Below are 21,837 nucleotides of genomic sequence, written 5' to 3' on the forward strand. Positions count from 1 at the left end.
ATGCTCTGTTAAGTAAAAATAGATATTGTTTGATTGTTAGTGCTACTACGATTACGATATATAAATAAATATAATTTATTTATTAGATAATTATAATTTTTGAATAATCATAAATACATGTTATTTGAGTAATTTACTGAATAACAATTAGATATATACATGACCAAGATATTTAGCATATAAATAAACGAGACCAACATAATTTACTCGATAATATAATAAATAATAATTTACATACATACACACATATGACTTTATCTTTACCAATATTAAAAGATTCAATTTTAATGGTGTATTTCAGAGTTATTGATATATATACTAAAAAAATAACAATTTTTTTTAATGTATTAAAAATTAAATAGATTATATCAATTTTAATTTATGAATTATTAATTATCTGACATCTTATAAAATTAACTTTGTATCATAGAGATGATTAAAAGTTAAGTACACGGCCGAGATCAACTTTAGTTAATGAATTAAGACATTAACAATGATATTAAATCAACATAAATGTTGAATTAAAAAAATAACATTTTCCTAAAAAATAAACTTATTCTAATTTTAGTGTAAATTCTACTTTGTTGAATATAACTATTGCAGGTCTTGAACACTTTAATTATGCATTACTAATCTTTTTAAATTAAGCAAGATAATTGTAAATTAGTAATGACTTTAGTAATAAAATATCTCATTATTCCGGGTTTATTTGACCAAAACTCAAAAATTTACGCGACTCTGCAATATATATATATATATATATATATATTAATATTTGGTTTCTTTTTATAAACATATCGACAATATTTGATAAATTAATTTCAATCTTTTCCTTTTACACGTACAGTAAATACCGTGCTTGTATTCATTTAGTAAATATAAATTACACAACAGAAGCCCGCAAGGGTTGGTGTAGTTAGTTAAAGAGGGGATAACTATCCTCTTGGTTCACGTGTTTTGCAGGCTATTGCGTGAGTCCGTAGGGTTTACCCAGTGCGCACCCGAAGGGTAGCGGCTGCGGGTTGTCTACGATAAAAAAAATTACATGACAAAAACAAGAAAATATGTATTATGATTAATGAGATATATTAAAAATTTTATGAACGTTATTAATGTTTTACATAAAAATCATATACATTGATAGATACTTAACTTGTATTTGATATATTTTAGACGTTATACAATATTTATCAATAAGAAAATAATCAAAAATTTTATTAATATAATTATATGGTATAAAAAAAAATCTAGAAAATGGTTTGTCTCTCGCGCAAATTATGCTATTTTGTATTGATAGGAGTCCAAAAAACAAATATAAACACATACTCCTTCAATTGATTTGGACTTGAATGGACTGGACTGGACTTGTCAGTCCATTTTTTTTATCGACTATCCAACTGGACTTTTTGTATTGATCTGATTTTTTTTATATCCATTTTTGCCCAGATGTATTTAACCATATTTCTTGTAAAGTTTCCCTCGCTTGTTTCATTCCATCAAAATCAAATGGGAAAATGAAAAATGGAATCATACCCAGATTCAAAGCCTCCTTCAGCTCATTAACCCACTTTTCTCAACCCATTTTTCAACAAAATTATAATTACCCACCTATAGAAATTAACTATCTTTTTAACCAATCAAACACCTCTACACTTTCCACTGCTCTGCAACATTACATCAATTCAGACCACCCTTGTCATGGCCAAAAGGTCCATTCCCACATTCTTAAAACTGGGTTCAGGCCCAATACCAACATATCAATCAAACTCCTCATTGTTTATATTAAATCTTCTTGTTTATTGTATGCACGCAAGGTGTTTGATGAATTGCCTCACCCAACTCTTTCTGCTTATAATTATATGTTATCGGGGTATGTAAAATCTGGGAAGATTAGTGAGTCGTTTAGTTTGGTTAGGAGGCTTTGTTTTTCTGGGGAATGTCCTGATGGGTTTACGTTTTCGATGATATTGAAGGCTTCTACTAGTGAGAGTGTTTTGGCAATGCCGCGTGGTATAGGGAGTCCAGTTCATGCACGGATTGTGAAATCTGATGCTGAAGCAGATGTTGTACTTTGCACTGCGTTGGTTTATTCGTATGTTAAGAGTGGGAGACTTGATTATGCGAGGAGAGTGTTTGATATGATGATGGAACAAAATGTTGTTTGTTCGACTTCTATGATTTCGGGGTATATGGATAAAGGGTGTGTGGGAGATGCTGAAGAAATATTTAAGAAAACAGTTGAAAAGGATGTGGTGGTTTATAATGCAATGATAGAAGGGTATAGCAAGTCAGTTGAAACTGCTAAGGGGGCGATTGATGTTTATATTGATATGCAACGGATGGATTTCAGGCCGAATATATCAACTTTTGCGAGCATTATTGGGGCGTGCTCTGTATTATCAGCGGTTGAAGTTGGTGAACAAGTACAAGGCCAACTTGCCAAGACTAAGTTATTCAATGACATAAAGATAGGAAGTGCTCTTTTAGATATGTACTCAAAATGTGGAAGAGTTGAGAATGCGAGAAGAGTCTTTGACTTCATGCCTGTAAAGAATGTATTTTCGTGGACTTCCATGATTGATGGATATGGAAAGAATGGAAATCCAGCTGAAGCTCTTGAGCTTTTCAGCAGTATGCAAAGAACTCATTGCGTTGAACCGAATTATGTAACTTTTCTCAGTGCACTTTCTGCATGTGGGCATGCTGGATTAGTTGCAAAAGGGAAGGAAATTTTTAATAGCATGAGGACAGACTATTCAATGAAACCCAAGATGGAACATTATGCATGCATGGTTGATCTATTAGGTCGTGCAGGTAGTCTCAATCAGGCGCTGGAGTTTGTTATGGATATGCCTGAAAAACCTAATTCTGATGTTTGGGCAGCTCTACTTAGCTCTTCTAGACTGCATGATGATGTTGAAATGGCAAAGATTGCTGCCAATGAACTTTTTAAGTTAGGTTCTGATAGTCGGCCAGGAGCATATATTGCTTTCTCAAATACTTTAGCAGCTGCAGAAAGATGGGATACTGTTAGTGAGATTAGAGAAGTAATGAAAGCAAGAGGAATATGTAAAGATACAGGCTTTAGTTGGGTTGGGGCTGATGGTAATTTAGAAGGTTTCCATGCTGGACAGAAGATGTGACCAATTTTTTTTGAAATGGAGGTACAAAAAACACTCCTCTCTTGGTTGTAGTATACTAGCATTTAAGAGAAACTCTCCTATTCTTCTCTGTTATTGAAAGTCTCGTAGTGTAGTTATTACAGTTTGGATAATTAAATAATTTATTTATACCACAACTAAGTAGCAGCTGATAGGGGTGAACTTGATTCAGTTTGGTACACGGTTTGAAAACCAAGAAAATTCCATAATCAACAAATTGATTTTGTTTTTAGATTTTATTTTAGTTTTGAGTGTTAAACCATTTAGAGTGATATGATGGAACTTAATTAGTTATATAAAAACTTTTAATAATTTAACATTGTGAATATATGTTCTTAGGATATTAGGGAGCATCACAATTCAACATAACTCTTTTTAAAGATAAAATATTAATGTCAATTATATAGTTTTTGGCTTTTCACTAACTAGCATGAAAACCCGTGCAAGGCACGGTTCATGCTCTAGTATATCTATTAAAGTTTTGTATGTAACATAGGTTGCATTGTCAAAGAAGTTTGGTAATCCAGTTGCATGGCAGCCATGTAATTTCCTAGTTAGTGTTTGAGATAATAATAATAATAATAATGAAGTGATAACACATATTTCACCTTTTTTGTATATTCCATCTTCCAAATTAGTCTTAAACTAACATTTAAAAGCAAGCCTTTCTGTGGGACCATTGGTTTTGCTGTTGAAACTTTTAAATTTTAAACAACTACGAATATGGTAGTCATTTAATAAGCAACATAGAGCAAGTCCTTGAACAATGTCGCAGCAAAGATCACCTTGTGCTGAGGATGCATCTAAATTAAGGGGAAATGTCTGAGATGATGTTGCAGAACCATCTGCATAAATGATTACTTAGTGGAAAATGTAGGCTAAACCGCAGGGAACAACTCAAATTTACAAGTATATTAGAATTAATATCTTTCTTGCAGGACTCACATTGGTGCCTGTGGTATTAATCGGCGTACTTGATAAATCCTCGCCTTGGACAATTGCTGGCACGCCACGCTTGGGCCTGCCTCTTTTTCTCGAAGGCCCTTCCCCTTGTTTAAAATGACGATATTGTTGAATGTTGGCTAAAGGGTGATTACAAAAACAGACTAAATATACATGAGCATACTGATACTGGATATCAGTATTCTCTTTTTGGTTTCAACTATCGCCCCTCTATTTATATTTTGCCCAATATTTTTTTAACATTTAATGTAACAACTGAATCACTGGAATTGCATACATTAGGAAGATTTTGGGCTTCCAAAGATATACTATGTTTGGCTGTGTAGAAGTGAAGCAACTTAATTCAGTATTATTGGGCAATGATACATGAGCGTTAAGTCAGCTACCAGGAATGTGGGGTAATTGATTTGTTATAAGATCACTATCATGTTCCTCCAGTTGTCTTATAAGCCATAACTAATAGATATGCGACCCGAATTATCAGCCAGGCACATCACAATATTTTTTTAACGAAATCATAACGTCATTTAATAACTCTCCTCAATTTCGCTCAGGCATTCATCTCAATGTGGTGTGAGAAAACACATTAAATCATAAAAGTAAACAGTTTCAACTCCACATCGCCTTTTATACGGGAAGTACTACTAATGACATGCATCCTATCAACAATTGGCATCCTTTCGTGGCAACAGAGCAACACCCAACCCGCTTTTATTTTTTCTCTATTTTACCAGGTTTCCAACAAAAATTAGACCACAAAATAGGCATTGAGACAGATCAGAGAGGAATAAGCTTGTGTTGGTTCAAATCTTATACAGCTATTTCATGTATAATACCATATCACCCTTCAATGTAATAACAAAAGAGCCGGAATCACAAAACAGTTGTAATTCCCTTATTATAATCACATAATCGCCTTTGGCATGACATGATAAAATTAATAATAATTTAAATTAAGCTATTTGGATTGTATTACAATTTGAACTTGCATCTCGGGCGGGAAGCTTTAGCCTGCTATTTTGAGAGCCTTCTGCGTTCCAGTACCTCTTCGGTCACGGGTTTTGGAGGGCGGCCCCTGCCCCACCTTCATTGACGGTCATGCATAAAAAATGGTTATGAGTACATTCTAAACTTGTAACCTCCAATTGCATAAAATTAATGCATATGATGCTGGCAATATACATTCACTAAATCACAACCCCATTAAACAAATAATGAGCGGAAGGTGGAGTAAAAATTATACACAGCTACAGACACTAACATGTCTGGGTCAACTAAGTAATCTGATGCACGACCTACCTCTATGGCCTGAGCCGTGGTCTGCCTGACCTGATAAACTCTGGCCGCCTTGGAAAGCCTCTGCTACGTCACGCTCGATTATGCAACCTTTTCTCATTTGCCCTGCTCCTGGTTACAAATAAAGACAGAGCCAATGAATGTTGGAGGTATGGTAAGTCACGTGAAAGACATTCTCACAATGTTTTACCCTGATATATGCATCCCATCGATATTTTAAAATTACCTTGGAATGTAACAATGTAATCACAACATACTTCTATTATCACTACTTGGCCATTATAATTATAGTGACTTTAACTGTTATTAATGTAATAACGGCCAAACCACATAATACAAGAGCAACTTCAAATACACCCCAAGACACCAATGTAAATAGCAGCCATGACATGTTTTCGCTGCACTGTAAAAGGGGTGTGAATCCTAATATCCTTTCAGACATTCAACCTTGCACTGTTTTAAGTTGCTATAATTTAATTTCAACACAGATTAACTCTCACATCCCTATGTACGACTGGGGGTCAATATATTCATAGCGTGTAGAGATTTATTCCAGGCTTGTTTTTGGATGACAACAAACACGACACTAACCCTCCAATCACAATCTTTCCTCTAGTTCCAAATAATTATATTAATATCCTAGTTTATTTAATACCAAAGAGGTGTTAAATTTATTTGTTTATCGTTTGATTTAAAACTGTACTAATAATATTTTGGTGGGCATTTATTTGTTTTGGGCGGCTAAGTTCTGAGATACTGGTTAATTATCTAACCTCAGACTATAGTTCTCGGTACCTCACAAGATAGCCAAATAGATGTATCTGCAAAAGAACCAAGATTCATTGCAAGCAAATAAAGTGCTAGTTTCCATAAATGATCACTGAATTTATTTTTAAGCCATTTTTCGTAGCGCCTGAAAGATTTTCACACTCCCAACTATTATGTCTAAACGTTTTCTGCAATCAAACAAATTATTTTCAATAAATTTTGGGAATAAATTTATGCAGGAGCTTGATAATGTTATGCCATTTCAAAATCCTTTGAATTCTTGGACACAGTTTACATTTTAGGAGCATGACCGAATCTCTCCAAACTCCTAACAGCCAACATAAATAAATTGATTTAACAACATACTTGGACAACATAAACCAGGTAAAAGCCCTGAGAAATAATTTCCACCTAATAAATCTCACAGTTGACTAATAATTTCCACATAAACCAGGTGCAGCTGTGCAGGGATGACGCACTTCAAGCTTAAGATTGATTATCCAGTGATACAAGCAGTCTAACAAATTAGTTGCCTAAGCTTTAGCAAGTCAAGATTATATATTTAAAATCTCTAATTTGAGGCATGCATGATTTTACCGATCAAATACCTCCAGTTAGGCAATCCCCTTTTTCCTGCTAATTTTTTTTATGTATTTTTCATTTCTACGAATTACTTATTTGTGATGTCACTGTTTTGTTACTAAAAACAGAAATTTCAATCCAGAACTTCAGTAATACAATATTTTTGTATTCTAGATTAACCACATGCGTAGAAAATTGAGCAAAAGATAAAAGACTAAAGAGATAATATATTGGATGCTTCCTTTTCGCTAATGTCCTCTCTGCATCTGTTATTTTTACTTATCGTGTCCTTACTGTATTGTTACAGAAGACTTCCCTCCGGGGCTCAGTAAACTAACTTTTTGTAATATAGTTCAACAATTCAATACCTTTTTAATTTTTCTATCAAAAGTAAAATCAGTTTAGAAAATGAACAAATACATGGGATTGAATACTACTAAAATATATATATCTTGCCTAACAATTCACTTGATTCTATAAAAGTCATAAAGTTTTAAACTGAAATATAAGACCTAATATAGATGCATAATACCCACATATATTATAGGGATCATACGGGCCATGTAACAATTTTTTGTGAACCAGGTTGTGTAATGCAAGAAAGAATTTTAATTAGCCTAAAATCTGCATGACCCATATTATAAATGTCACCAATTTTATAAGTTTTAACTTTGTAGTTTTCGTCGTACACCAAACAAAAATGTTAATGAAAGTGTTAGGAGATTTCACACATTTGGATATAATTCTATCTTTTAAATGGTGCTTGAAAGTGAATGAGAGAATTGTACCCGTCCAATCTTGATCAGAATCTGGAAAAGTTACCCTGCAATCTGCATTCATAAGAATATATTGCAAGTATGATAGCAAATTTAGAATCCTAGTTCAAATAAGTTTTTAGTTACTTACACTATGTCCATTTATATTACCAGGTTAGTTATATTATGAGGAAATTAAATTATAATTTATTCTATTGACTGAACTAAAGGTAGACACCATACCATCCAAATGATATTTCTCACAATGGGTTACAAATATACCTATTAATATCTTCCATGAATAGTTCAGACAAAGAATAAATTAAAGGTGGACACCATACCTCTTATAGTCTGTAGGATCCCCAGTTGTAAAAACAACACAGATTACCGACTCGCTAAAACCTAAACCTCAAGTTCGATGAAATTGAAAACCCTAAGCAATTCAACTCCAAAAAAATATTTCACACCAAGGGTCAAAACTCTGTATAAACTCATACACCCGAGCACGGCTCATCCACCATACGAGAAGCACATACACGGCCAAACACAAAAGCTCAAATTAAACAATCAAAACCGATAGAATCTTATAGCCGAGGTCTCACTGATAGCACCGCTCCAGAAGCTTGGTTTTGTTACTACAAAATAATAAAATTACTCGCCATTTTACAAGGCATTAAAATGACTCAGGAATTTTGAGTCTAATTAAATGTCTCACTAATATTGACCCTTGTTGGGCTATTAATAATAAGATAGATTGTTGTAAATATTTTTAGTTTCTCACATTGTAAGTGTGGGTTATTGAGATGCATTCAAATTAATAATTGTTTTGAATTTATTAGGAAAATTTTAAGTTCGTATAGGACTACAGAAAGTTATTAGCATATGTATACACCACAATGTAGACTTATAATCACTAATTTATAATTTCTAAGATATGTTCAGTAAGAAAATTTCGGTAAAAAACTTCAGCTGTATAATGTTATGTTTATCTTTAGTCTTATATGAATCTTTACTTATTTTTGTTTTGATTTGATAAGTTATTACTTATTATATCATTAATCGGCTACAAGTCTGATATTAAAATATATAAAGGATATCACCTCAGTTTTTAAAAAAGAATAAAAAGATAAAAGGACATCACTTCATAGGGTTGGTTTAATAAGATTCTAGTTCTTGAAATTTTGGTTTACAAGAATTTTTTCATTACATGTTATGAGCTTGTAGAAGGAAAAGTTTGTGACTAGTGTTTTGTGTGACAGGGTTGTTAATAAAAATTTAATTATTGAAATCCTCCAACAAATATTTTATTAAAGAGTTGTTGTCTCATGGGCGGCTTCAGTACTTTAGACGGAGTTTACTTTCTCTTACATTTCTACTAGGCTTTTGTTATCGGATTTCTGTTCAAAACATAAGCAAGTGAGATTTCTTTCACCTATCTTCGGTACTAGTGTTTTTAATCTCATTTGCTTATGCTTTATTCTTCTCTCTAGTTCTGTTATCCTGTTAATTTGTGTTTTGGCATTGGCTTAATTTCTGTTTGACAGAATTTTATCTATACATTTGTTGCAAAGACAGGTGATCTTAAGCCTCAAAGTCTAAAATATGTTATATATTTAATACTGCAACAAGTAGTTCCTTAAGTCAATTTATTCCACGGCATTGATAGGGATCAGGCCCTATAATTATATATTATTACATTTTGGATTTATGTTAGCCCACATGTTTAGGGCTTTGGTTTATTAGCCCATTAGGGTTTTATGGAGGTATATATATACCGATACATTTTACTTTGAGTGCACGCTTGATTATACCTTTATTTCTGAGAATAATATATTGATTGTTCTTAGAAAACCGTATAATCTTAGCACTTTTCATATCGTTTTTATATTGTCCTACATCAAATTGGTATCAGAGCCTAAATCCTGAAATTTTTACTGCTCATCGAGTTCACTGTTCATGTACCACTGTTCACAGCCGTTTTACTGTTCATAGCCACAGGCGCTTCTACTGTTCATCGGACGGAGCCTTAATTCTAATCAGCCACCATCCCTTGTACCAGACACCATCTTTCACACCAACCGCCGCCGCTGTAACCCTATTTCCAAATTTGTGAATCCCTAATTCAGCCCAGACCCAATGGCAACCAGATCCGACCCGATCCGGTTGTAAATCACTTCTTTGCACCAAAGGACATCAGAATCGCCACTGGACGTCTGCCGCCGCCGATTCAAGTTGTTGTCGCCACTGTTCCGCGAGGAAAGTCATCACAGCGTCCCCTTTAGACATCAATCCATCAGCTTGTATGTGAAACAAAAGGGGTAACTCTAAGTTTATATACATACACACATCCTATATCTCTTTGTACTACACCACGACGCCCACTGCTATTCCCATGATTTAGTTAGTAACCTTTTTTTTTCATTTCCTATTATTAGCTCTTCTTTTATTGCGTAATTATATCGGTTGGTTCATATATTAAAAAAAAGATTTTCTTGTTTTAAATATCAGGCTCATTTTCCATATCGTTAGAGTATTTCATTCATAATATTAGTAGTTAATTCTCTTGCATTATTCGTGTGAACTTATCCTCTTAGTTGCATATTATTCCATTATAGTTGCATATCTCTTGTCCCATTTATTATACTTTGAGATTAGCGATAACATTTGTGGCTGAGTCATAATTTAAGTTGTTTAATTGATTCACTGTTGTGTCTCAGCATTACATTTAGGTAATCATGGGGGTTAATACACGCAATGGTTCTAACACCGACCGTCCTGAGCCAACTTTGGCTCAAATTTTCGAGAGGATAGAAGCACTTAGTACTGAAATGACATCTATGAAAACTGCGTTCGAAACAAAGTTCGATGAGTGCATACTAGGATAGATCAAGTGGAACATGCGCGTGTTGAGGACCGAGATGAAGAGGTGGTTGATCCACCCCTACGTCGCGAACGTGTGGATCCTCACATTTATAGGGATCGTGAGCGGGAAGAGGGTTACCGTAACTACAGGGACCATGACCCATATGACTATCGGCGACACGATGTGTCTAAGATTAAGGTCGATGTCCCTGAGTTTGATGGGAAATTTGACCCGGATGCCTTCACCGACTGGTTAGCCAGTATTAAGAAGTTCTTTGATTGGCATCAGATGGGTAATGACCAAGGGTTAGGTTTGCTAAGATGAAGCTTGTGAAGCAAGCTAACATCTTCTGGAGTAGTATTGAAAGAGACCTCGAGCGCACGGGACAGCCGCCTGTTAGGCACTGGCCCGAGATGAAGATGCGCTTGTCTCGATATTACCTTCCTAGGGGGCATAGAGATAGGCTGATGGAGCAATTTGATAACCTTTACCAGGGTACCATGCCTCTTGCTGAGTATATCAGTAAGTTTAGGGAGTTACTCCACAAGTCTGATCTTAAGGAGGAGACTCGCATGACCCTCGTTAAGTTTCACAATAACATGCGGCCGGATCTTCGACAACATGTGCTCATTAATCAGATGAACACATTAGAGTACATTTTTCAGGTCGTATTAGAGCATGAGTATCGATTGAAGGACCCTTCTCAATAGAGGAGTTCATCATACCCGAGTCAGTCAGCGAGTCGAGCCGCCCCACATAGTCGGGCCGTTTCTATGTCCCAAGGGATTTATCGGGCTAGTAACAGCGTGAGTACCCCTGCTAGACAGTCCATAGGTAACTCCACTCTTACGTGCTTCTATTGTAAGGAGCCAGGGCATAGGTCGTTTGAGTGCCCAAAGAAGAAGAGTGTGAACCATATTGGGGCAATTCCAGATGGAGCAGTGGAGGGAGAGGATGATCTTGATCTTTACAAGGAGAACCGTCCCCTTGATCCCCTGGACGACGAGGCTGAGCGGAGCCTACAGATGGTCCAACATCAGTTGAGCGTCATGAGATGCATGTATACTCATGTGATGGAGGAAGATTGGAGGAGGACTTCTATCTTCCACATCTTCAGTAGGGTTGGGAGAGTGTCGTCTAAGGTCATTATCGATGGGGGTAGTTGTCTGAATGTGGTCGCCGAGATCGCAGTTGCGCGGTTGAAGCTGAAGGTTGAACCACATCCACATCCCTATAGTGTCGCTTGGGTCAACAAAGCGTACATTCCTGTGTCCCACAGATGTCTTGTACCGATCCACCTCGAGGATTACGAAGAGAGTGTATGGTGTGATGTCCTTCCCATGGATGTTGCTCATATACTCCTAGGGCGACCTTGGCTATATGACCATAGTGTGACTCAGTATGGGAGGCAAAACACGTACGTGTTTATGCATAACGGACAGAAGGTCACCTTGCGACCTAGCATGCCTCGTGAGATTCCCAGTAGTGGGCCGAAGGTCAACAGCGTACCTACACAACCAGCTAAATCTCTCCATATTCTGACGATGAGTGAGTTTGAGAGATGTGCTTTAGAGTCTAAGGTTGTGTATATGCTAGTTGCTAGAGAGGTGAGAGACGCACTCGTAGAGCGGGATACTGAGCTTCCGAGGGATGTTCAACAGATTTTTGATAAGTTTGCAGATGTCATGCCCAGTGAGCTACCCCAGGGTTTACCACCTCTTAGAGATATCCAGCACGCTATAGACTTAGTCCCGGGATCTTCATTACCTAACCTGTCGCATTATAGGATGAACCCTACCAAGCAGATTGAGATGAGGCGACAGGTTGAGGAGTTGTTGAGTAAGGTCTTTGTGAGAGAGAGTCTTAGCCCTTGTGCTGTGCCAACCTTGTTAACGCCAAAGGCCGATTGTAGTTTGAGGATGTGTTGTGATAGTCGAGCTATCAACAAGATCACAGTCAAGTATAGGTTTCCCATTCCTAGACTTGATGACATGCTAGACATGATTGTTGGAGCTCAGTTATTCACGAAGATTGACTTACGGAGTGGATACCATCAGATTCGTATCCGAGAGGGAGATGAGTGGAAGACTGCCTTTAAGACCGCATATGGGCTTTATGAGTGGCTAGTCCTACAGTTTGGGCTATTCAACGCCCCAAGCACGTTCATGAGAGTCATGAACCAGGTGCTTCGTCCTTTTATTGGCAGATTTGTTGTCGTGTATTTCGATGACATACTCATCTACAGCCCCACGCGTGAGGAGCACTTATCTCACTTGCGTCAGGTTCTGGCAGCTCTCTTATCTGAGAAGTTTTATGTGAATCTGAAGAAATGCTCTTTTGTGCGTGACTCTGTGATATTCCTTGGATTTGTCGTTTCCAAGGATGGGGTTTCTGCTGATCCAGAGAAGGTAAAGGCCATTCGAGAGTGGCCCGAACCTTCCAATATCCATGAGGTGCGTAGTTTCCATGGATTGGCTACCTTCTATCGAAGGTTTATCAGAGGCTTTAGTACCATTATGGCTCCCATTACTGACAGCATGAAGAAAGGGGAGTTTGTTTGGTCTAAGTCAGCTGCGAGAGCCTTCACTGAGGTAAAGGATAAGCTGACACACGTTCCTGTCCTTACTTTACCGGATTTCGGTAAGGTCTTTGAGGTAGCGTGTGATGCTTTTGGCGTGGGTATAGGTGGAGTATTGAGTCAGGAGAACCATCTTATAGCTTTCTTCAGTGAAAAGCTAACTGAGGCCAGGAGGAAGTAAACCACCTATGAGAGGGAGTTCTATGCTATAGTTCAGGCGCTTAGGTACTGGCGACATTACTTGTTGCCTAAGGAGTTTGTGCTCTACTCCGATCATCAGGCACAATAGTATATTAGTGCTCAGAAGAAGCTTAATCATCGACATGCTAAGTGGTTTGAGTTTGTTCAGGAGTATACCTTTGTGCTTAGGCATTGCAAAGGTAGTGATAACAAAGTCGCTGACGCACTTAGTAGGGTGTCCATTCTCCTTAACACTTTGAGTGTAGAGGTAGTCAGATTTGCACATATGATCCAGGACTACCCTTTATGTCGAGATTTTGGAGAGATATATGCTAGCTTACATGATCCTAGTTCTCCGCCTTCGAGAGAGTTTTGTATTCATGGGGGATACCTGTTTCGAGGGGTTCGCTTGATGGATCATCTCATTAGAGAGTTGCATGCGGGAGGGCTAGCTGGTCATTTTGGTCGAGATAAGACCATTGCTATTGTCGAGGATAGGTTTTATTGACCTAGTTTGAAGAGGGATGTCGCTCGTATAGTTGTAGGGTGTCGTACTTGTCATACGACCAAGGGTAGGAAACAGAATACGGGCTTATACACTCCTCTTCCGGTTGCTCATGTTTCTTGGGAGGACCTTAGTATGGATTTTGTGTTGGGGTTACCTAGGACACGTAATGGGCATGACTTAGTCTTCGTTGTTGTGGATCGTTTCACTAGAATGGTTCACTTCATTCCTTGTAGTAAGACTGATAATGCCCCTCATATTGCATCCATCTTCTTTCGTGAGATCGTTAGGATACATGGTGTTCCGCTGACTATAGTTTCTGATAGAGATGTGAAGTTCGTGAGCTACTTCTGGAGGATTCTTTAGAAGTTGCTTGGGACTAGTCTCAAGTTCTCCACCGCCTATCATCCACAGACCGACGGACAGACTGAGGTCGTTAACATGAGTCTAGATGATTTGATTAGGTGTCTTATAGGAGAAGCATGTGTCCACTTGGGATAGGGTTTTGCCTACAGCTGAGTTTGCATATAACAGTTCTGTTAATAGGTCCACGAGTGTCAGTCCTTTTGAGGCCTATATTGGTCGTCAGCCTAGGAAGCCCGTTGATTTGGTTCCACTTCCACCTGCATATAGGTCTAGTGAGTCTGCAGAGTCTTTTGCACATCACATTCATGAGTTGCATGCTGAGATACGTCAGAAAATTAATTTAAGCAATGAAAATTATAAGTCTGTTGCAGATGTTCATCGCAAGTTTCAGGAGTATAATGAGGGTGATCAGGTTATGTTGCGACACCGCACTGAGAGGTTACCTCCTGGTGCTTGGAAGAAAGTACATGCTAAGAGAACGGGTCCATTTCGGGTTCATAAGAGGGTTGGTACTAATGCTTATGAGTTAGATCTTCCTAGTGGTATGGCGATTGGGCCTGTGTTTAATGTGGAAGATCTTAGTCCTTTTCATAGACCATCTGACATTTATCCTTCTTCTTCACTTTCTTCACCTGTTGTTTCTTCACCTGTGCCATCCACTTCTACAACAGCTCCTTCGAGCTCCATTGATCCTATATCTACCCCATAAGTACTTGTGCCCCCTGCACCCCCTTATGTTTCTTCACAACAGATAGTTGATGTGCCTGTTGATGTTCTTGATGAGAGGTATGTGCCGACTCGGCGTGGTGGTAGTTATCATCAGTATTTGGTTCATTGGAATGGCAGGTCGGAGGATGAGCGCACCTGGATCAGCGCTTCAGAGTTTCAGAGACTTGCTCTTGATCTTTTCTAGCAATACACGCGGAGTTCAGTTCGACAGAGCCGAACTTTTCTTAGCAGGGAGAGAGTTTATAGGGATCAGACCCTATAGTTATATATTATTACATTTTGGATTTATGTTAGCCCACATGTTTAGGGCTTTGGTTTATTAGCCCATCAGGGTTTTATGTAGATATATATATACCGAAACATTTTACTTTTAGGACACGCTTGATTATACATTTATTTCTGAGAATAATATATTGATTGTTCTTGGAAAACCGTATAATATTAGCACTTTTCATATTGTTTTTATATTGTCCTACATCAGTCATCACTCTGTTGCAGCTGTGTTATGCTCCGTTATCCGCTAGCTCAAACCCTTCACATCCTCAACCCTTACTCTACGCCAATATCCCAATTCTATCACTCTTCTAGTATTACATGATATCCCTGCCAAAAACCATTACATGATAATGATATCATATCACATCCATTTGAAGGTTAGGTTATTGCTGCAACAATTTCCAGAGGATCCTTTACACAGCTCCACGACGGAAGTAAACTCCTCAAGATTCCGGGTAATAATGAATCTATTCATGGTTCCGGGCATGACAACTGACAAGGTGAGTGTTCTATTATTGGCCTATAAATAAAAATCAGATTGATCTTGCCCAGGTTTTTTTTTTTTTTTTTTATGTTTTTGTTCGTTATAGGTTTAAGGTTTAAGTTTTCTCGTACATGTTAGGAATAAAGGATGTTGTATTGTTATATATCTTCTTTCGTTCTATCTATGGACGCAGAGCCTCTACTAATTTGCAAATACTGATTTACTTTGATGTGATGTGTTTCGAGTTTCTTTATTTTGACCTTATTTATATGTCTATTCAATCTAAATGTTGGAAAAAGCATTGTTAAAGTGGTAGTAATTTGTAAATTGGTACACTTGCATTTAGTTATGTTTTAGACTGAGTTGGTTTAGAAAGCTCAGTTTTGAAATAATTTCCAATTTAATTATGAAAAATGCAGGGATCTAAATGCGATGATCAACTGTGCATAGAAAGTTGGAACATAGGGCAGTAAATGTAAAAAATATTTACACAAGGCAAAAAGAGAATTGGTATAATGTAAATGGGACGTTGGCACTCTCTAATTGAGGTATTTTGTCTACTTAGTTCTAATTACATATATACGAATAACTTGATTGATTGCATCAAAATCAAATTTATGCATCAAAGTGAATATGGTTTAATAGCTAATGAGTTCTGAATAACTACATGTTTATGCGAGTGATTGCACACTAATAACATTTTCATACAATCTGTCCGTCACTAGAGTCCGATACTACTAGCTGTAACGCCAATGTCCTCTGCCATCAACTTGTTCCAGGACATCAAAAGTGCAATGTTCTCATTTTATACCATTAATCATATTTTTCTCAACCAACATTGTTAACATCTTCCATTGTATAACACATGGGACCTAACACCACCAATTTTAGATCGAAACCAATACGAATCAATGATACAATACTCTTCATAAAAGTTATGTGAATCATTATAACCGTGGTCAAGCTTTTCTAGGTTCAAGGAAGAGAAGGAGAACAGAGAAAGGAATGTTTTTAGGCTAGCTTTGTTTTAAATTAAGATAAGAGTAGCCATTTATTCATTTCCCCATAATTTCTAAAATCACTCTAACATAGTTTTTCAAAGAAAAGAAATTTGGACCAATCTCATTGTGTTGCTGGAACCAAGTATTTGTCAGCCAAGTGCAGGCTCCTTCAAAAGAAACTGTTACTTAGGAATGTTCATAATATTTATTCTTCCTTGCATCATACTTATTGGATCATAATATTACTTGCGAATCTTGACAGCCATTTCTTCTTTTTGCTACAAAATTCATAAGACAGAGAAGCTTGTGTGTTATCAACTTCTTAGGTGGACAAACATCGTACACCTGCCTTGAGTTTGTCACTGTATGAATTCTTCAACCTTATTGATACCCAAAGATGCTGCTAATATGCAAGTTCACATCACCACCAATGTAAATTCTTATATACTTGTAGTTGTAACTCGGGAAAATTATACGTTTTATTTCCAAGTCTGTAGTTACACTGTAAGCTCATCATCCCTATTGGATCTATTTGCATTCTAAGCTTCCATATAATGCAAACTTCATTTGGTTACACATATACGGACTAAAAAAAATTCACAAGCAAGTGAACGGGCCATAGAGATAGTTCGATTGGCGATACAACTACAGCATGAGATCGTACAAGCAAGAGAACATTACTAACATAAATAATCTAACTGATAGAGTTGAATTTAAGACCAAGCTCTTTATTTTTACTTTTTCAAAAAGAAAATTACAGTCTAACAAAGAAAATAGACAATAAGATAATACTTCCCTTTTGTTTTTATAAGCATGTTATTGTAATAGCTATAGAAGTTTTTATTCCCTTAAGCAGGTAAAAATTTGGTACGGAGCCAAAATTTAAATATTCGAAATGATAAACGTAAAGCTGAAACTGGACTGATAGTAATGAATATGTAATTATAATTTTTGAAAGCTGCTCCTGATTTGGATGTAAATCATGATTAAAATTGCATCTGATGGGATCAATTTTCTCTCCTAGTGAGGGTATCTGTCCAAGCTGGACATGCTAAGTGGTACACCTGGCTGGCAGTGATGTTAAACAAATAGCCGAATCAGTGATGTTACATTATTGAACAATCATTGTACAGTATTAGAATCTGAATTTTATTACTCCCTCCGTCTCACTCCATTTTATACGTTACTATTTGCACATATTTCAAGATTGTTATAAAGTATAGTTTTATAATTTTTTTTTTAATAAAAGTTTAAACATGAAACTTTTATTTAGAAAAAAAAAATTAAAAAATATTGTGGAGTTATGTTTTAAAGGAGTATTGAAAAGCGTGCCGAAAAATATTGTATAGAATTCAATGGGACAGAGGGAGTAGTTAAAATGATTAGTTATTATTACAATAAAATATCAAATATGAAAAATTTGCTCAACCTCTGAAGTATTCGGCTATAATGATAGGGTATATTTTTAAAATAATATATTATTATTATTTAAGTTGTTATTTATAGAATATTTAATTATATAATAATAGATGAAATTTCGTATATAAAAATTCGATAAATATAATCAAGGTCAGTTGGTTGGCTAAAATTATAAATAAGGGTTTTGTCTTATTAGATTGATGATTTTTTTACATGTTATATATAAATTTTATTTTTGATATGCCACTTAAAATTTTAACTAATATCCATCTATGTTCTGGCACCTATAGGCTGACAAAACAGATTTTGCTTATTTATTATGCCTATTATCTATTTAAGAAAACCCATGTATTACTAATTTTATCAATTCATTACACCTATATACGTGTGGAACTTTTGGCATATTAAATTTTTGTGTATATACTAATTTATATTTTTACACACGTTGACGGAAGAAATTTACATGTATATTAAGAGTATATATAGTTGTTGTATCTAACAAATAAACTATTGTTGGTAATTTCTTGAGTTGTCCGCTAAAGGGTGTGAGTCATCGGGTGTCTGTTTAGTTTTGGACGCGTAAGAAATTGCAAACAGTCAACCAAAAGATCAACAAACTCTACATACACAGACCAACACAAAATTTAATACAAGTGATCGCAGGGATGTCAGGAGATGATGATGGTTGTCAGTGCAGGCCCTTGGGCTTTCTTCTGGGTCTCCCCTTCGCTTTCGTCTCTCTTATCCTCTCCCTCATTGGAGTTGTCATCTGGATTGTTGGGTAATCTCTCTCTCTCTCTCTCTCTCTTGATTGATTGATTTTTGGCTCCCTAGATACTTTTTACGTCCCTCACCCGAAAGTCAATACGCGATCATTGTGCGATGTAATTGGACCATTGAATTTATTTGTTAGTATAAAACAATTGAGATTTTTTTGTATTCGAATTCAAGATGGAGGAGTCATACTAATTCTTCTGAAATTGTAAAGCATTGAAACAAAATGTTGATGATAGTTAAATATTGTGTGTTATGGGTGCAGGTTGGCGTTGACATGTATATGTCCGTGTTGTTTGTGCGTGACGGTAATAGTAGAGCTGGCATTGGCTCTAATCAAGGCTCCTTTTTCGATTATGAAGTGGTTCACTAAGAAGATCCCCTGTTAAGTCATTATTAAGCCCTTTTACCACTGTACTGGATTCTTTATTTTAATTCTCAATTACAAAGTTGATTGGTTTGATTTGCTCCTCTTATTCTTCCTTTCTGATTGATGTTTAAAATTTGTTACTGGAGTTTTATGATGATTGATGAATGATGATGCAATTTAAGTGCCTCTATCTGTAGCTGGTGTTCAACGTGTAATGAGGTCTTGTTTTAATAATTACAGGGGCTGTCTCCTCCATATTAAAACCTGCCCCCCATTGTTATTTTTTTTAAAAAAATCAATTGAAACCTTTGGATATCAGAGTTTGGTTTCATAAGCATGTACTAGTAGTTAGATTTGCATCAAGTACTCGTTTCATGTTTGGTCACGGTTGTTGCGTGGTAGCCAGGCTGAATTCAAAATATGTCCAGGAGGCTATCAATTTGTTCGCGGAGAGGTGAAACATAAAAAAGGAGGAAAAAAAATGTACAGACGGATAGAATGTAGTGATATAAGCATGTGATCATATATATACACATCAATTTTCAGTGTTAAATTTATTAGTGAAAATTTATAGCAAATCGATGATCATAGTAATCGATTGGCATTATTTAATCTAACTATGCAATCATACTCTTCCATTTTTTTTATTAAAAAATAATTAGAAAGATGCTGATCGGATTGCCTTAATATAGGCTAACTATGCATTACAAATAATTTAGGCAGATTTGAGAACTTCTAATTTTTTATTATTTTATCAAAGAGCATGGTTCCTGAAATTGACGATGTTACCGATAAATCGGCCGCTTAATCGGTAATCGGTAATTACCGATATATTATCCTAAACTTACCAAAAAAACGTTTTCTTTAGAAACAGGTCAAAATTGTTAGAAATCGGGCCAAATCGAAAAAAATCGGGTGAAAAGTTAACGGGCAGAGAAGAAGAGGATAAGAAAGAAGACTACACACATGTACGTAGAGAGAGATGGTCGAAGAAAATGAATGATTGAATATCCCCAAAACCACCTCCCCTGAACCCACTTCATCGCTACAGATATACGGAAGGCGGTAATAGACTAATAGTCTCATTCTAACATACACATACTTTTTAGACCCATATATATATATATATATATATATATATATATATATATATATATATATATATTTAGAGTAAAGTTCATTTTGTGTACGTGCACTTTGTGTGTCAGACCACTTTAGGTATCATACTTTAAAAACTCTCATTTCGTGTACATGAACTCTGCTCGTATTTGTGGTTAGTGTATTTCCGTCAAATAGGACTAACACCGTTACTTTTGGTAGGGGCAGTTTTGTCAATAAACATATACAGTTAAAACCCCCAAATTACTTTACCATTTTCATTTCATCGCTTTGTCTTTGTCTTCCCTCCCGCCATTTTGCTATTGCCTCTGCTCAGTCGACCAAGAATGGGGTGGTTTCGGAGAAAAGCTAGTGACAAAGACATCTACAAGCCAGACGAAGGTCCTGATTATGATGGTAAGAATTTACACTCGGTTCTGTGTACTTAGGGTTTGTTTTTAATTAAGTTTTTACTCTGAGTCGGGACCCAGGGTTTGTTCTGCTCATGATCTGTTCCTAGGATTTATTAAATAGGGTTTTATCCATATACGAGTGTTAAGTGCATTTGTTAAAATCAATATGTTGTTGTCGATCCCTGTGCATGTTGTCATCGATTTGTTATAACGTTCGAAATGTGGTGAAATGTGTAATTGCTAAAAAGGAGTGTTTTTTATGTTTTTTTGATAATGTGTTGTTCAGTATAACATGGATAAAGGATGGGTAAATGTGTTATTTTTTTGAAATGTGTAAATTTGTTGTTTAATAAAGCATGAGTAAAGTTGTTTTACAAGGTAAATTTGGTTGTTGCAGCTTATGAAGACATGTTCACTATTAAAATGCATTATGGGGGCAAGTTTAGTGAGACAGATTTAGGCATTCAATATATTGGGGGGTCCTATGACTATTTCGATTTATGTGAGTCAGATACAATGAGTTTACGGGAGTTGATAAGCATATTAAAAGAGTGTGGGAAAATAGGAGTATACACCTTATTCTATAAGTGGCCAAAGACTGATATGACAAGAGGTTTGCATACCTTGGACAGAGATTGTGATATTGCAGAAATGTGTGAGTTGCTTCCACCATCAAAGGTTATATATGTGTATGCCATCACAACTGATCCTATTGCTTTAGTTGATGCTGATGGGGTGCCCACTCAGGAGTTTGCCCCCTCACAAGTTGAAAATATGGAGTATGTTGATCATACCACAGAGCGGGTGGGAGCAAACATTGCTGATATGATGGAAGATCATGAAGGAGATATTAGTGACAATGTAAGGGGAGGGTTCAGTGATGGTGAATCTGATGAGGACTACAACCCAGTGGAGGATAGAGATGTTCTGAGTGATTTTAGTTTTTACTTTGATGCTTCAAACATGGATTCAACTGATGATGAGGTTTGTAATCACAAGATTTTGAGGGATAAGAAAAAGAAAGAGAAGGACCAAGGGAAAGGGGAAAAAGAAACCAAATGATAGAGCAAACATTGTTGAGCAGCCTGCAGAAAAGGACACAGTTTCTGAGAATGAAAAATTGAAAGATGACAAAAGCTGTAGCGAAGATGAAGGAGGAAATGTCAGTGATGCCTCTCCTAACTATGCATCCAGTGATGAAGAGAGGATGGCATGCAATTCAACTGATGAAGAGGAAGTCACATTTCCACTATTCA

The 21,837-nt window shown here is 36.3% G+C and overlaps 2 protein-coding genes across 4 annotated transcripts; both read left to right on the forward strand.

Annotated features, from left to right (window-relative positions):
* Positions 1-1,451: 1,451 nt before the first annotated feature.
* On the forward strand, positions 1,452-17,213 carry LOC141663620 (pentatricopeptide repeat-containing protein At1g28690, mitochondrial). 3 transcript variants are annotated; one of them, XR_012551581.1, is made up of 4 exons: positions 1,452-3,164; positions 15,400-15,522; positions 15,926-16,054; positions 16,770-17,213. XR_012551581.1 is itself a non-coding variant. In XM_074469407.1 (2 exons), exon 1 carries the CDS (start codon positions 1,515-1,517, stop codon positions 3,141-3,143), a length of 1,629 nt encoding a protein of 542 aa, XP_074325508.1. In that variant the 5' UTR covers positions 1,452-1,514; the 3' UTR covers positions 3,144-3,164; positions 15,400-15,676. The 3 variants fall into 3 exon arrangements, 2 of the variants coding, with proteins under 2 accessions (XP_074325508.1, XP_074325510.1); XM_074469407.1 differs by lacking the exons at positions 15,926-16,054; positions 16,770-17,213 and having other exon boundaries at positions 15,400-15,676; XM_074469409.1 differs by lacking the exons at positions 15,400-15,522; positions 15,926-16,054; positions 16,770-17,213 and adding an exon at positions 4,100-4,232.
* A 1,213-nt stretch (positions 17,214-18,426) lies between these two features.
* On the forward strand, positions 18,427-19,260 carry LOC141667266 (signaling peptide TAXIMIN 1). Its single transcript, XM_074473682.1, has 2 exons — positions 18,427-18,707; positions 18,966-19,260. The coding sequence occupies exons 1-2, from the start codon at positions 18,592-18,594 to the stop codon at positions 19,087-19,089; spliced, it is 240 nt and encodes a 79-aa protein (XP_074329783.1). The 5' UTR covers positions 18,427-18,591; the 3' UTR covers positions 19,090-19,260.
* The last annotated feature ends 2,577 nt before the right edge of the window (positions 19,261-21,837 follow it).

Source organism: Apium graveolens, chromosome 6, assembly GCF_009905375.1.
Source record: "Apium graveolens cultivar Ventura chromosome 6, ASM990537v1, whole genome shotgun sequence".
In the NCBI taxonomy this organism is placed as follows: domain Eukaryota; kingdom Viridiplantae; phylum Streptophyta; class Magnoliopsida; order Apiales; family Apiaceae; genus Apium; species Apium graveolens.